Below are 16,708 nucleotides of genomic sequence, written 5' to 3'. Positions count from 1 at the left end.
GTGTTACCAAATGCGCTACTGCCCTCCAGTGGCCAGTTTTATTGCTTTAAAATGGATTTTCAGCTTTGTGCTTTGGAGCTCAGTTGAATCAGAACCCAGAGATGTCACTTATGAAAAAAAAACATAAAAGACATACTAATAAGTCTTTGGGACACTGAAACAATTAAAAATAGAATGTATACTGGACTGTCTCAGAAAATTAGAATACACAATATTCTAATTTTTTGAGACAGTCCTGTGTATATATACAGGACTGTCTCAGGAAATTAGAATATTTTCCTGAGACAGTCAGGAAATTAGAATATTGTGTATTCTAATTTCCTGAGACAGTACACAATATTCTAATTTCCTGAGACAGTCAGGAAATTAGAATATTGTGTATTCTAATTTCCTGAGACAGTCCTGTATATATACACAGGACTGTCTCAAAAAATTAGAATATTGTGTATTCTAATTTTCTGAGACAGTCCAGTATATACGTTTTTAGGAGCAAATGAGTTAATGTTATGCTAACTCTGATGCAGGTTACAATAGCAAAATTAGTGGTGTGTTTCCCACCTCCACAACATTGGCGTCTTTTAAAATTACTTACAGTGGCTACTACTGCCCGAAAAAATTCTCATATCCCTCTTCGAAGGGAACGGGGAGGCAGCATGTTGTCAACATGTATTTCTGTCGGGGCTGAGTGAGTGTGAGCGTGTGTGTGTGTCGGGTGTATGTTAAGTCATCAGCCAATCAAACGTGCCTTTGAGGGTGGGGGAGGAAATGGACCGGTGCATTCAGAAGTGAAAAGGGGGAAATGTAAGTTAGAACATATTAAAATAATTCACTAAAAAGTGGTAGGGTAGAAAAATCAAAAGAAAATAACACATTATAAACCAGACGCTAGCTGGAATTGCCCAAAAATCCACCGCAAGTGAATAAAAAAATAAAAACACTGAGTGACTACCTTTACATTAGTTTGGACTATGCAATCACTGTCTGTTTTAATCTATAGGAATTGATTAAATAATTTCATGAGCCACTAAAATGTGAAGAAAGTCCTGTTTATTCTGATTTGGGGTAAATTCCAGGAAACACTAAATGATTTTGCTTTAAAAAAAAAAAAAAAAAATTATTATTTTGATCACATCCTGTTGATTTGAAGGCAAATCTTAAATCTCTAACGTAGTCTAATCTAATTTAATCTCTCACATGTTCAAACTGACATTCCTCATTCAACAGCCTTCCAACAAAATGTATTTTTAAAACTAATTGCCAATGCTAATTTTGCTAATTTGTCAAAGTCTCTGAAACATGATCATTTAACAACGTTTTAATATACTAAAATTCTTGATTCGCAGCGAGATCGACTTGACTCTCTCCAGTCTGGAAACCCTGGCAAAGGTTTTCGACCACCCCAACTGCTCCTTGTCGAAAGCCAATTCGCAGGTATGATGACACACCCTGAATATTAATTTGTTCCATTTGGAGACATTTTCTAAGTGCAATGTTTGCGTATAACAAGGGTCCTGAAATGGAGATGGATGCCTTGCTGTGTAAGATTTCTGCATTGGTCAGTCTCCTTTCTTCTCTAGAGAAAAAGGTTTGCTTATGGCATATTTTTGATAACACAATTTTTTTTGCTGACGCTGATATAACAAAATCTGAACTTGAAGGTACTCATGGCTCTCCAAGACGCGGTAACCAATCACAATCTGGCAGTACAACCTAACCCACCTCCTCTCGACCCGACGCCCAACATTACTGCCAAGAACCAAGGACGTCGGCAGATGCCAGTGCATTCGTTTCAGGTAAGTTGCTAAAGTTTTAAGTCAAAAGTGGCACTAGTAAAACTTTTTTATTTTTTAATTTTTATTTCCACGAATCTCGGTCAAAATAAGCAGACGATGCATGTCTAACATTCACTTGGCTGTATTAACTCGCCACATGCCATTGATGTTGATAGATCGGACCGTTATCAATGGCAGCCAATGAGTTCCTAAAACATGCAATAATTGCACAAAGCAATAGACAATTTTCCTGAGTGAAATATGGGCGGCGCCATCTTGGAAAATTTCTGCTCTGAACTTTCAGTTTAGAAAAAAACCTCATGCCTTACGGATGAAGTTAGCAGCGTGTTGACAAAGTAAAAACCGCAAAATCAAGCCAGAGGAACCCACGGAATCTCCAAAAATGGATTCAGCATGACGTAGATGACACGTAGATGAGATTGTATGATTGTTTTTATCACTTCGTTGATGATTTGTGGACAAAATTATAACAACCTGTCAGTCTGTGTTGACATGAGGTATAGATTGATACGCCGGCCAATTGAGTGACCAAAATGAGTTGAAATTACAAATTATATTACATTTGCCGAATGCAGAAGGGCTGACACCGATTTTGTTGTTACAAGGAATATAAAAACATATACATCACACATAAACAAAAAAAGTATGTCATTCTTTTTTATTGCAGATATTGATCGCAATAAAACATTTGGACAACATTATTCAATTTCTCTTTTTAATTAAAACGATTTGTGCATGTGCAAAAGAGGTCAATAAATCTGAATTTATAAAATTATTTAAAAAAAAAAAAAAAAAAAAAACATACAAGAATGTGATGTCAGACAGCAGAGCTCCAGAGCAGTTTGAGAGACTCGTCAAACTTTGACCCGACATTACGCAGACCCTCGGCGGCGGCCTCCAAACGGCCTTCCTCCCGCTGTGCTTGGTAATTTCATCTCCAATAGCGTATCTTAAAATCGCTGCAGTTAAAAAGCTCGTAGTTGGATCTTGGGATCGAGCTGACTGTCTGCCGCGAGGCGAGCCACCACCTCCAGCCCCAGCCTGTCGGCCGCTCCCCGGGTGGGACAACAGTCTTGATACAGTACCGTTCAAAAGTTTGGGGTCTAAGCGATCCCAAACTTTTTAACCGTACAGTATCAAACTTTTGAAAGGTAGTGTACAGTATATGTACAGTAAGTGTTGCTGTGAGGCACATTAACTTATCTTCCCTTGGCTAAAAGCGTTTTCCACCTTTAAACAAACGGACAAAAAACTTGACATGTAACACTTGAATTATGCGTTGACATAATTGTGCCATCTACACGTACTGATTAGCAACAGGCTAGCTGCACATACAGTGGGGCAAATAAGTATTTAGTCAACCACTAATTGTGCAAGTTCTCCCGCTTGAAAATATTAGGCCTGTAATTGTCAACATGGGTAAACCTCAACCATGAGAGACTGAATGTGGAAAAAAAACAGAAAATCACATTGTTTGATTTTTAAATAATTTATTTGCAAATCATGGTGGAAAATAAGTATTTTGTCAATACCATAAGTTCATCTCAATACTTTGTTATGTACCCTTTGTTGGCAATAACGGAGGCCAAACGTTTTCTGTAACTCTTCACAAGCTTTTCACACACTGTTGCTGGTATTTTGGCCCATTCCTCCATGCAGATCTCCTCTAGAGCAGTGATGTTTTGAAGCTGTCGTTGGGCAACTTTCAACGGACTTTCAACTCCCTCCACAGATTTTCTATGGGGTTGAGATCTGGAGACTGGCTAAGCCACTCCAGGACCTTGAAATGCTTCTTACGAAGCCACTCCTTTGTTGCCCTTGCTGTGTGTTTGGGATCATTGTCATGCTGAAAGACCCAGCCACGTCTCATCTTCAACGCCCTTGCTGATGGAAGGAGATTTTCACTCGAAATCTCTCGATACATGGCCCCATTCATTCTTTCCTTTACACAGATCAGTCGTCCTGGCCCCCTTTGCAGAAAAACAGCCCCAAATCATGATGTTTCCACCCCCATGCTTCACATTGGGTATGGTGTTCTTCGGATACAATTCAGTATTCTTTCTCTTCCAAACACGAGAGCCTGTGTTTCTACAAAATGTTCTATTTTGGTTTCATCTGACCATAACACGTTCTCCCAGTCCTCTTCTGGATCATCCAAATGCTCTCTAGCAAGCCGCAGACGGGCCTGGACATGTACTTTTTTCAGCAGGGGGACAAGTCTGGCAGTGCAGGATTTGAGTCCCTGGTGGTGCATTGTGTTACTGATAGTAGCCTTTGTTACTGTGGTCCCACCTCTCTGTAGGTCATTCACTAGGTCCCCCCATATGGTTGTGGGATTTTTGCTCACCGTTCATGTTATTATTTTGACGCCACGGGGTGAGATCTTGCATGGAGCCCCAGATCGAGGGAGATTATCAGTGGTCTTGTATGTCCTCCGTTTTCTAATAATTACAGGCCTTTCTAATGTTTTCAAGTGGGAGAACTTGCACAATTGGTGGTTGACTAAATACTTATTTGCCCCACTGTACAGTAGTTGTGGTAAATTATATTAAAGATCATCATAATTGCAATCATCATCGTGGCAACAAGTCGTTTTATGCGCAAGATTTTAGTAATTTTTGAGCACCGGACACATGAAAATGCAGGGATAGGAAGAACAGACTTTGGGCATACTCAGATCATTTCTTGTTGATTTTGAGTCAATTCTTCACATCCTGAGGAATTCGGAGAACTTTAGGTGACTTCCTATTTGTTTTAGGTCACTTCCTGCTGAGTTAGCGCAATCCATAGTCATTTCTTGTTGATTTTAAGTCTCATCATGTTTATTTTGGGTGATTTCCTTTTGACATTGGGCCAATTCAGGGTCAATTGCTGTTGATTTTGGGGTCAATTTCAGGTCACTTACTGTTGATTTTGGGTCAATTCCTGTTGCTCCAGGGCAGGGTTCACTAAATCCGGCCCTCGGTGCCACTTTTCCTGTCGTGTTTTCCACGTCTCTCTCCCCTAACACACCTGAATCAAATGATTATGTCATCAGCAACCTCTCCAGAAGCCTGATAAGGATCCTGATTATTTTGATTCAGGTGTGTTGGAGGAGGGAGACATGGAAAACACGACAGGAAAAGTGGAACCGAGGTCCGGATTTAGTGAACCCTGCTCTAGGGGCATTTTCAAGTCACTTCTTGTAAATTTTGGGTCACTTCCTGCTGAGTTAAGCGCAATTCCAAGTCATTTCTTGATGTTGATTTTGGGTGTTTTCCTTTTGACATTGGGCCAATTCAAGGTCAATAGCTGTTGATTTTGGGGACATTTTCAGGTCACTTACTGTTGATTTTGAGTCAATTCCTGTTGCTCTTGGGGCATTATCAAGTCAGTTCTTGTTGATTTTGGGTCACTTCCTGCTGAGTTGAGGGTAATTCCAAGTCAATTCTTGTTGATTTTAAGTCACATCATGTTGATTTTTGGAGATTTCCTTTTGACATTGGGCCAATTCAAGGTCAATTGCTATTGATTTTGGGGCCAATTTCAGGTCACTTACTGTTGATTTTGGGCGAATTCTTGTTGATTTTGGGCCACTTCCTGTTTGGGGAAGTTCCGGATCAGAGTTGAGGAGGGTCAATGCCATGCAATGTCAGTAATAATGTCAGATATCGGCATATACTGTAGTTTTTGTTTCACGTATGTACTCTGAAAGTTGTAAATTGTACAAATGAGTTTTGAAGAAAGACTGTTTGTCAAAGTGCAACCAAATCAAATGTTTTTAACTTTACCTCAAGTACACAAAAATCCAAAACACAAATATTCAAAGTCTTTGCGTTTCCAGGTGAAAATGCTACGCTACGGCAGGCAGACTATCTCTGTTGACGTGGATGCAGGCGTCCTTCTCTTTGACAGGAAGGCCAACTCGATGGACGTAGAGCGGGTCTCGCATGACAGAGGTACCCGATGACTGTTATCAGGTGCTATTAGACAGAATGTTATGTATTATTTTGTGCGTCAGTCCTTCAGGTTGTCAAGTACCAGAGTAGTCATGCCAAGGTACGCATGGTGATTGACAGCCACCATAATGCACCACGGGAGATGATATTTGAGAGCACACGGGTAAATATTCACTCAAATATTATGCTACATTATATTATATTTTTCTTATAACTTTCCTACTTGCATTTTGAACCTGAATTATCTTGAAATCTGAATTTGAAACCGCTTTTAGAAGGGTGATGCTTTCTGCCAACTCATCCAGCTGATGAAAACAAAGCATTCCAAGCTGAGCGAACCTGATGTCATCTCTGTTTTTGTGGGCACCTGGAACATGGGTAAACCTGAATTCTTTCTAAATACAGCAACCATTTTAGAAACATTGTCATTAAGGTTAATTCACTGGCTAGAAGTGACGGTGATAGACAAAAAAAAAAAAAAAAAAAAAAAAACTGTTTGGACATATATGGACCATATTTTTCGGACTATAAGTCGCACCTTAGTATAAGTTGCACCAGCCATAAAATAGCCAACGAAGGGGAAAAAAACATATATAAGTCGCATTTTGGGGGGAAATTTACTTGATAAAATCCCACACTTAGAACAGATATGTCATCTTGAAAGGTAATTTAAAATAGAACATAACGCTTTTCCACCTTTCAATAAAGAACAACATGCTGAATAAGTGTACAGTATGATAATGTTGCATGATGCTTGAACAATAAAATGCGAATGTACTGTCCTCACCAGGACGCTACGGCTTGGTCTTGGCTATACAGCGTGCTAAACTCCCAAATGACGATGCTGGACGTCCGTTCACTTTGCTGACTTTATTTTGGTCATCGTTATGACACCATCATTTGAAGAGTGAAACTAAAAAAATAGAGGTTCGCATCAACGTAAATAAATGATATTTAGCTGCTATTACAGCAATGACACAAACGGTTAGCATGCGTTCGCTAGCATTAGCACATCATTCAAACAACCACACAACTGGCTCTAAGTGTCCGATCGCGGGTGGAAAACACACAACAACAACAGAAAAGATGATACACACAGGTGTTGCCTCTGTAGAGATATTTTACAAGCATAAACAATGAATGTAGGTTCGCAGCCGTGTTTTTCTCTCTCTCTCTCTCTCTCTCTCTCTCTCTCTCTCTCTCTCTCTCTCTCTCTCTCTCTCTCTCTCTCTCTCTCTCTCTCTCTCTCTCTCTCTCTCTCTCTCTCTCTCTCTCTCTCTCTCACTCACTCTCTCGCCCACTCGCTCAGATGCTGCATAGCTGTCCGTCTTCTTGGCGTAAACAAGTGCGAGTGCACCCCCACTTGGGTGTGAAAGTGCCACAAACTAAATGCATGCATTTCAATATACTGTTAAAAAGTCAATAATACAATTGAACACACATTGCCAACGGCAGAACGCGAACGTGGCCGGTATTATAACGTAACATAGCTATTAAGAGTTATTCAGATACCTATAGCATAAAGAACATGCTAACAAGTTTACCAAACCATCAGTGTCACTCCAAAACACCAAAATAACATGTGAAATGATATAATAATGTGTTTATAATTTCACACATAAGTTGCTCCTGAGTATAAGTCGCATTCAGCCAAACTATGATAAAAAAACTGTGACTTACAGTCCGAAAAATACGGTACGACACAGTAACCCTGGCATATGAGCACTTACATCACCAAAACTAAGTAAACAGACACATACCTACTGTTTTGATAGCTTTTATTTCATTTGATAGATTAGCAATGCCTGCATTTGACTGCAATGCGACTGTAGATATCTAATCTATTTTGACTGTGAGGGCTCATCTGACATAACCGCTATTGTTTGACAGTAACCCTACTCAACTTTGACCTGGAGAACCCACAAAATGAAAAGGAAGTGATTGGAATTTCCACCAAATCAGTAGAAAGTGACCCAAAATCAACAGTAAGTCACTTGGTATTGCTCTAGAAGTCAACTGGAAGTGACCTGGAATTGCCCCCAAGTTAACAGGATGTGAGCCAAAATCCACAGCAAGTGACCTGGAAAAGCTTTCAAATTAACAGGAAGTTAAGCCAAGTCAAATTTATTTATAAGCCAAAATGAGTCAACATGAAAAGACTTTCTTTACATTCTATTGATTCATGCACTAACTCCAAAACCTCTTCCACACACATATTCCGGTAAATTTCCATGTATTGTGATGCGGGATTTACTCGCGTCATTGCTTTCATGCATGTAGATATATCCCGGGAATCACGCGGGTTGGACACTTTCACAGGCCTGCCATGATATTTACGGCATCAGCCATTGTGCTGTGACCTGGGAATTTAAAATGCTTGCTTTCACATAAGCCTTGTCCCGGAAATGATACTAAGATGTGACCTGCGGAATGTCCACGTAATCTCCGTGTCAGTCGGGAAATTGCGTTCACATACAAGGGTTGCCCGGTTAAATCCTGTGATTTTCCCAATGTTTCGGCATTTGTGAAAGGAGCTCAAGTTTAAACCCCCTGGCTACCATTGACGGCGATAGACAATAGAGTCGCCCTCTTATGTTAAAATGGACTGACTGTCTATCACTGTCAATGGCATTGAAACAATTCCTACTTTCCCAGTTCAAATGTATTGCTCTATTCCCGTCAATGGCGGCTGATGACAGCCACTATTTTAGAAACATTATCACTGGCGACTGCAAGCGCTATTGCTGTTCTGCATCCTCAGGAGGTTCCCCTCCGCCTCGCAGCCTTCAGTCGTGGGTGACCTGCTGCGGCTTGGGGCACACGCCCGACGAGTCCACGGCGTTGCTGCCTCATGACATCTATGCCTTGGGCACGCAGGAAAACCCTCAGGGCGAGAGGGAGTGGGCGGAGCATGTTAAAGCCACCCTGCGGAGCCACACCCACATTGACTTCAAACAGGTAGATCATCGACAGTAACACTCGACAAGCTGTTAGTTTTGTTTGTAGCAAAATTTCAAGTAGGTCTAGTCCAAGTTGTCAAACTGGTGACCCGCGGGCCAGTTATGGTGCTCCACTTCATTCTGTGTGGCCTGCAAAAAGAAACCATGTGCATCATGCTTTTCTTTCTTTCTTTTTTTTTTTTTTTTTTTTTTTTTTTTTTTAACCAAATTGAAAAATAATTAAAATTTCTGTAGTTATCAATTAATCGAGGATCGAGAACTAAAGAAGTCAAATATTATGTACTGTTTTTTAAAAATTTTATTTTAAAACATAGAGAATATTTACTGTTTTATTAAAAAAAAAGGCTTTTTTCTATTTTCCCTTTTCTGTTTTTTAGTTAAAAAATGTAGATAATAAAAAATAAATTAAATAGAAAATATTTGTTTTTTCCTTTTTTGTTTTATTTAATTATAAATCTAAGTATATTTATTCATCAAAAGTTCAGAAGATAATATTTTAAGATTTTTAATTAATTTCTTTAAAATATAATGTTTACTATTTTATTCAATAAAAATTAATTTAAAAAGATATTTACTGTTTTACTTTTTCTTTTACTCATTATAAATGTAAAAAAAAATGTTATTCTTGTTTATTTAAAAAAAAAAAAAATCAAGAAAATTATGTAAGAGAATATTTAGATTGCGAGGCTCAAAAAAGAGGATTCAGACAGGTTTTCTGCCTCTAAAAACGAATAAACTATCAAATACAGTAGTTGTCGATTCCTTTACGGCCATCCGAAGGAAACCTCTGATGTGGCCCATGACAAGAAGTTTGACACCACTCTTTTTTCGTCAATATTGCCACTGGTTGTATGATACAGATTTATCCTGTAGGTGGCAGTGCAGTCCCTCTGGAACATGCGCCTGGCTGTGTTTGTCAAACCAGAGCATGAGCGCCGAATAAACCACGTGAGCACCGCAAGCGTCAAGACTGGCCTGGGCAACACTCTAGGTAGGATCGTGATTGACACTTTCACATTTACAATTCACATAGGAATCATTCCAAAGTAAAGATATGTATGGAAACATTTTTTGTTGTTGTGTAGGGAACAAAGGAGCGGTCGGTGTGTCATTCAACTTCAATGGAACATCTTTTGGCTTTGTTAACTGCCACCTGACCTCAGGAAGTGAGAAAGTTCTAAGGTATATTAGTGTATATGTACCTATTACTGTATTATTATTAGGCTGTCAAACGATTAAAAATTTTAATCGAGTTAATCACAGCTTAAAAATTAATTAATCGTAATTAATCGCAATTCAAACCATCTCTAAAATATTTTTCCATATTTTTCTGTAAATTTTTGTTGGAATGGAAAGACACGAGACGGGCATAAACATTCAACATACTGTACATAAGTACAGTATTTGTTAATTATAACAATAAATCCACAAGATAGCATTAACATTATTAACATTCTTTTTGTTAAATTCTTAAATTAATTAGAAATCTATCCAAGGCAAAGTCTGAGTAAGTTTTATGTGTATTTTGCATAACTATTTTGATTGGAAATGCCAGTTCTCTTTGCATTGAGCGCTTTTCTTTTTGTGAACATTATTTTTTTTGAGAGATAGGAATATTATTTTTGCTGTGCTTTCACTAAATGATACTGTAGCGACTTAATAGTCCTGCCCAAATGCATGATGGGAAGTTGGGCAACCATGACTGCCAGTGGTGGCTGCAAATGGTATACGGTATGTTCTGCGTTGTGTTCAATTAGGCGTGTTAAGAAAAAGATTGTCTCTAATGCCCCTTTCCCACTGAAACTAGTGGGTCAACGCACATTTTTTCTAAGCCGATGCAACCCACTAGCAATTGGCATTTGGCACCTTTCCCATTGACAAAAAAAGCTGTGTCTTTTTTTTTTTTTCCACCCGTCTAACCCCCCGCCCCTCCTCAGCCGTGCGTAAGGTTCGTGACGTCACCACGCCAAGATGCGCTTCGACAAGTGCGACCGAATTCATTCAGTTCAAGGAAGTAAACAATGCAAAGCAACATGGAAGCCTCCTTTCCGTTTGTGTTCTCTGTTTTCATGCTTTTTACTGCCCTCAAAATGATCGAAATGCAGCAAAGGATCTACACTCTGATTGTGCTGAGGCAACGTAGGCGACGTGAATTTTGGTTTGAAATTGAAAGGAGTTGTGTACGTCACAGAAGGAGGAGAAGAGCCTTTGTTTCATCTTTTATGGCTATTGCTAATGCTGCTACACCGACTGTTCGCCGTATGTGGATCTGGGCTAGAGCACATGGTTTTTGTTTTTTGTTATGACGCATCACGTACTAGCCTACGTCACCACGTAGATTAGGGTGTTGACTGTTGACCCGGGGTTTTGCTTTCACACTGCATGATGATCAGAGCCGAGGTGATTTTAACACGGGTCGCTTGGCGGGTTGATTGACACGGGTCGAGGCGGGTCGCTGCACCTTTCCCACTACCACCAAAAGCCGATTGTTAGTGGGTTGACACGGGTTTTTTGGCCAGTGGGAAAGGGGTATAAATGTTCCGCCCAAATGCATGACGGGAAGTTGGGCAACCATGACTGTCAGTGGTGGCTGCAAATGGTATACAGTATGTTCTGCATTGTGTTAAATTTAGCGTGTTAAGAAAAAGATAGTTCCATGTGAGAGAGAGAATTCTTATATTTGTTGTGCTTTCACTAAATGATACTGCAGCGACTTAATTGTTCCGCCCAAATGCATGATGGGAATTGCGTCAAATATTTTAATGCAATTAATTAAAAAAATGAATTACTGCCCGTTAACGCGATAAATTTGACAGCACTAATTATTATTCATTCATTCATCTTTCTAACCGCTTACTCTCACGAGGGCCGCGGGGGTGCTGGAGCCTATCTCAGCTAACTACGGGCAGGGGGCAGAGTACACCCTGAATTGGTTGCCAGCCATTTTCAGGGCACATTGAGACAAACAACCATTCATGCACACACGCACCCCTACGGACAGTTAGGAATGTTTAATCAGCCTACCAGCCCATGTTTTGGGGATATGGGAGGAGACCGGAGCACCCGGACAAAACCCACGCAGGCACGGAGAAAAACATGCAAACTGCACACAGAGAAGCCGGAGCTGAGATTGAACAATGAATCTCCGTGATGCAGACGTGCTAACTACGCTTCCACCATGCCTCCTTTGATTTATTATTATTATTGTTATTATTAGCTCTTTGGCTGCCATTGACAACAACAGTCGTACAATTCATTTAAACTTGGAGATCTGGCAGCGAATGCTCATGTTTCAGTGCCATTGACGGCATTAGACGTCCAATCCATTTTGACTGATATTCGCCCACTCCTAGTCAATATGGATTTGAGTGGGCGAATGAATGAATGTTCATTCGCTGCCTTCCAGTGAAAATGGATTGGACGTCTAGCTCAGTCAATGGCAGCCAATAAAAGTGAAAATTTTTTAAATGACAAAATATTATTTTAAAAAAAATACTTTTTATATATTATTTGTTATTTGTGACATTTTTTAAAATAATCATTCGTATATATTTGTCATTTGTATATTTCTTTATATATTTGAAAATGATTAAGTATGATTAAATGATTTTAAATTATTACACACACTTTTAATGTAACGCATTTATGTATTTACTATCATAATATCAATTAAAACAAGAATTAGGGATGTACCAAAAGCAAAGTTCTTGGCCAAAACTGAAAACCGAATATTGGAGGTATTCGGCCGAAAAAACAAAAACTCAAAGCCCGAAAAATACACATGGATAGAATTATTTATTTATTTATTTATTTATTTTTTATTATTTTATTTCATTATTTTCCGATTAATGCGCTTTGCCTTGGCATTGTTTCCACCTCTTCAATCTCTGCAGCAATGCTGACAGCACTCCTGTAACGAGTCACATGACATTTTGGAGGGAAAATGACAAGCAGTACTCAATTTGGACATTTAGGGATGTACGTAGTTCCCATGCGGTGCACTCACTTTTGTTGCCAGGGCTTTAGATATTAATGGCTATATTTGAGTTATTTTGAGGGGAAAATAAAGTAGCTCTATTATATAAGCTGCACACAGACTACTTTTCCTTGTGTCAAAGTGTATTTTGTCAGTGTTGTCCCATGAAAAGATATACTTAAATATCTGCAGAAACGCGAGGGGTGTACTCACTTTTGTGATACACTGTAAATACACTTGACTAATATTTCACAAAAGTGTGCACACAATTGTACTGGAAGTGACCTGGATTTCCCTTAACATAAACATTATGCATTTGACTTTAATAAGAAGATGAAATGAAGTTGATCTGAATGGGTTTCATTGTACTTTAAGGTTTTTAGTGAGATTTCACTCAAACACCTCAAAGCTGCTTTGCGAATAAAGCAGCATAATGATCTTTTAGGAGGAATCAGAACTTTGTGGACATCCTTCGGCTACTTTCATTAGGTGACAAGCACCTTGGCGCCTTCGACATCAGCTTGCGCTTCACTCACCTCTTCTGGTGCGGAGACCTCAACTACCGACTGGACCTGGACGTTCAGGTGGTGCTGATTTTCCTCTGACCTCATTCTCATATTGATAAATATTAGCGTGCAGTAATTTTTTCACTGTTTGGTCTCTCCTGCAGGACATTCTGAAGCATGTATCGAAAAGAGAGTTTGAGGAACTCATGTGTGCGGACCAGTTGACCCGAGAACGGCACAAGAGGAAAGGCTTTCTCTATTTTAGTGAGTGATGCACAAAATGTGCTATTTTTAGTGGCATTACTGTACTAAAATAATATTTTTCTACATTTATCATTGCTTTTTAAGAGGAAGAGAAGATTTCCTTTCCGCCAACCTACCGGTACGAAAGAGGATCGAGAGACTGCTACCTGTGGCAAAAGTACAAGACTTCAGGGGTGAGAAAGTCACATTTGGCAAGAAATAGGCCGCTTAAATTGGAATCACGCTTATGCTCCCTTTACATGCTCTGGGAAAGATGTATTTGATACACTGCCAATGGGTTTTCTCATTGACTGTGTATCAAATACTTGTTCTCCCCACTGTACGAGTACCATATTTTCTGCACTATAAGGCGCACCGGATTATAAGGCGCACCTTCAATGAATTACATATTTTAAAACTTTTTCCATATACAGTGGGGCAAATAAGTATTTAGTCAATCACCAATTGTGCAAGTTCTTCTACTTGAAATGATTAGAGAGGCCTGTAATTGTCAAAATGGGTAAACCTCAACCATGAGAGAGAGAATGTGTGAAAAAAAAAAAAAAAAAAACGAAAATCACATTGTTTGATTTTTAAAGAATTTATTTCCATATTAGAGTGGAAAATAAGTATTTGGTCACCTACAAACAAGCAAGATTTCTGGCTGTCAAAGACGTCTAACTTCTTCTAACGAGGTCTAACGAGGCTCCACTCGTTACCTGTATTAATGGCACCTGTTTTAACTCATTATCGGTATAAAAGACATCTGTCCACACTCCAAACTCCACTATGGCCAAGACCAAAAAGCTGTCGATGGACACCAGAGATAAAATTGTAGACCTGCACCAGGCTGGGAAGACTGAATCTGCAATAGGTAAAACGCTTGGTGTAAAAAAATCAACTGTTGGAGCAAATATTAGAAAATGGAAGACATACAATACCACTGATAATCTCCCTTTATCTGGGGCTCTATGCAAGATCTCACTCCGTGGTGTCAAAATGATAACAAGAACGGTGAGCAAAAATCCCAGAACCACACGGGGGGACCTAGTGAATGACCTACAGAGAGCTGGGACCACAGTAACAAAGACTACTATCAGTAACACAATGCGCCGCCAGGGACTCAAATCCTGCACTGCCAGACGTGTCCCCCTGCTTAAGCCAGTACACGTCCAGGCCCGTCTGCAGTTCGCTAGAGAGCATTTGGATGGTTCAGAAGAGGACTGGGAGAATGTGTTATGGTCAGATGAAACCAAACTAAAACTTTTTGGTAGAAACACAGGTTGTCATGTTTGGAGGAGAAAGAATACTGAATTGTATCCGAAGAACACCATACCCACTGTGAAGCATGGGGGTGGAAACATCATGCTTTGGGGCTGTTTTTCTGCAAAGGGACCAGGACGACTGATCTGTGTAAAGGAAAGAATGAATGGGGCCATGTATCGAGATATTTTGAGTAAAAAACTACTTCCATCTGCACGGCCATTCAAGATGAGACGTGGCTGGGTCTTTCAGCATGACAATGATCCCAAACACACAGCCAGGGCAACAAAGGAGTGGCTTCGTAAGAAGCATTTCAAGGTCCTGGAGTGGCCTAGCCAGTCTCCAGGTCTCAACCCCATAGAAAATCTGCAGAGGCAGTTGAAAGTCCGTGCTGCCCAACGACAGCCCCAAAACATCACTGCTCTAGAGGAGATCTGCAAAGAGGAATGGGCCAAAATACCAGCAACAGTGTGTGAAAAGCTTGTGAAGAGTTACAGAAAACGTTTGGCCTCCATTATTGCCAACAAAAGCTACATAACAAAGTATTGAAATTAAATTTTGGTATTGACCAAATACTTACTTTCCACCATGATTTGCAAATAAATTATTTAAAAATCAAACAATGTGATTTTCTGTTTTTTTGTTTTTTTCCACATTCTGTCTCTTATGGTTGAGGTTTACCCATGTTGACAATTACAGGACTCTGTAATCTTTTCAAGTAGAAGAACTTGCACAGTTGGTGATTGACTAAATACTTATTTGCCCCACTGTATATCACATAGTACAGGGGAACTTTTTTCTTTTCCACCGTCACCCTTTTTGTGTTAGATGGGTCATAATTTTTCCACTGTTTTGCAATGTATTCATTGTATTTGACCGGTGCATGTGTAAAGGCCAAAAACGCCCATCACTATACCTGCTACTTATTTTGAATGATCAAATTGAAAACTATTTTTTCAAATTTTGGGGGGAATTTTTTGTCTTTTTGGTCCCAAAATGTTGATTTATAATTGGTCAGTGAAGAAAACAACAGTTTGAACATAAAGTTCAAGGTGTCCTGAAAAAGGAACCAAACCAGGCCATTGTGAACAATTTTATCTTTGAAATATAAATGAAAAAAAAAAAACAAAACTTGCGGCTCAATATTGATTTATATATAAGGCGCACCAGATTATAAGGCGCAGTCGGCTTTTGTGAAAATTTAAGGCTTTTAGATGGGCCTTATAGTGCGGAAAATACGATACATGGATTAAAGTTCTCCATCGTAGTGATGGAAATCTGTCAGCAGGGTGTGCTGGTGGGTGCTAAGGCATGATGAAATAATTGCCTTAGTAATAGTAATTGTTACAGTTGTTTTTGAATCCTGTCTCGTCATGTTATTTTTTATTTTATTTTACAGCCCTCTCCTGGGTTTTCGCTTCTAATTATCTTAATTAATGAGACTTAATTATAAACCAACAAGATATTCACATGAACATGGAGTTTCACTTCACAGTTCTTATTTTTGTCATTGGCCTTTGAAATAGACAGGGCTAGTATGCGGCTTCAAGTATGAATTCTTTTCAGGCTATCCATTTTCACTGATTCACAAAAAATGACGCAGGTTGTGATGACCCTTTTTTATACACCAACCTGTGTTGAGAGTAATGAAGGAAGGCTCTGGTCCACCTGAAGAAGTTGGGATTCACTGGGTGCAATTAGACACACTCAAGTAGTAAAACTCTGTGTCAGGATTAGCGATTGGATAGCATAGAATAGGATGCTAGCATGCTCACACTCACAAGGGATTCACACAAATACTGGGTTCTACACCTCACATGCTGTCCAAAGACGTCGCCTCCCGCAGCACACGGCCAACAGCAGCTAACATTACTGTATATTGACTGGCGCTGGGCTGCTATTGGTGTGCAAACAACCTAATAATTGCGGCCAAACACTAGATGGCCAAAAGTATTGGCACCCCTGCAATTCTGTCAAATAATGCTGAATTTCTCCCAGAAAGTGATTGCAATTACAAATGCTTTGGTAG

The 16,708-nt window shown here is 39.5% G+C and overlaps 1 protein-coding gene across 2 annotated transcripts in view; it reads left to right on the top strand.

The window, feature by feature from the left end:
* The window catches only part of inppl1b (inositol polyphosphate phosphatase-like 1b), a 51,156-nt gene that overhangs the window by 14,454 nt on the left and 19,994 nt on the right, over positions 1-16,708 (top strand). For both annotated transcript variants that reach the window (XM_057849947.1, XM_057849946.1), the window contains exons 6-17: positions 1,344-1,431; positions 1,508-1,585; positions 1,659-1,793; positions 5,617-5,731; positions 5,794-5,894; positions 6,007-6,109; positions 8,493-8,689; positions 9,565-9,682; positions 9,777-9,873; positions 13,113-13,251; positions 13,338-13,437; positions 13,522-13,610. In XM_057849947.1, the coding sequence (XP_057705930.1) occupies positions 1,344-1,431; positions 1,508-1,585; positions 1,659-1,793; positions 5,617-5,731; positions 5,794-5,894; positions 6,007-6,109; positions 8,493-8,689; positions 9,565-9,682; positions 9,777-9,873; positions 13,113-13,251; positions 13,338-13,437; positions 13,522-13,610 (1,360 nt within the window). The remainder of the gene's footprint in view (positions 1-1,343; positions 1,432-1,507; positions 1,586-1,658; positions 1,794-5,616; positions 5,732-5,793; positions 5,895-6,006; positions 6,110-8,492; positions 8,690-9,564; positions 9,683-9,776; positions 9,874-13,112; positions 13,252-13,337; positions 13,438-13,521; positions 13,611-16,708) is intronic.

Source organism: Corythoichthys intestinalis, chromosome 11 (genome assembly GCF_030265065.1).
Source record: "Corythoichthys intestinalis isolate RoL2023-P3 chromosome 11, ASM3026506v1, whole genome shotgun sequence".
NCBI lineage: Eukaryota > Metazoa > Chordata > Actinopteri > Syngnathiformes > Syngnathidae > Corythoichthys > Corythoichthys intestinalis.
This window is presented reverse-complemented; position numbering and strand designations above follow the sequence as displayed.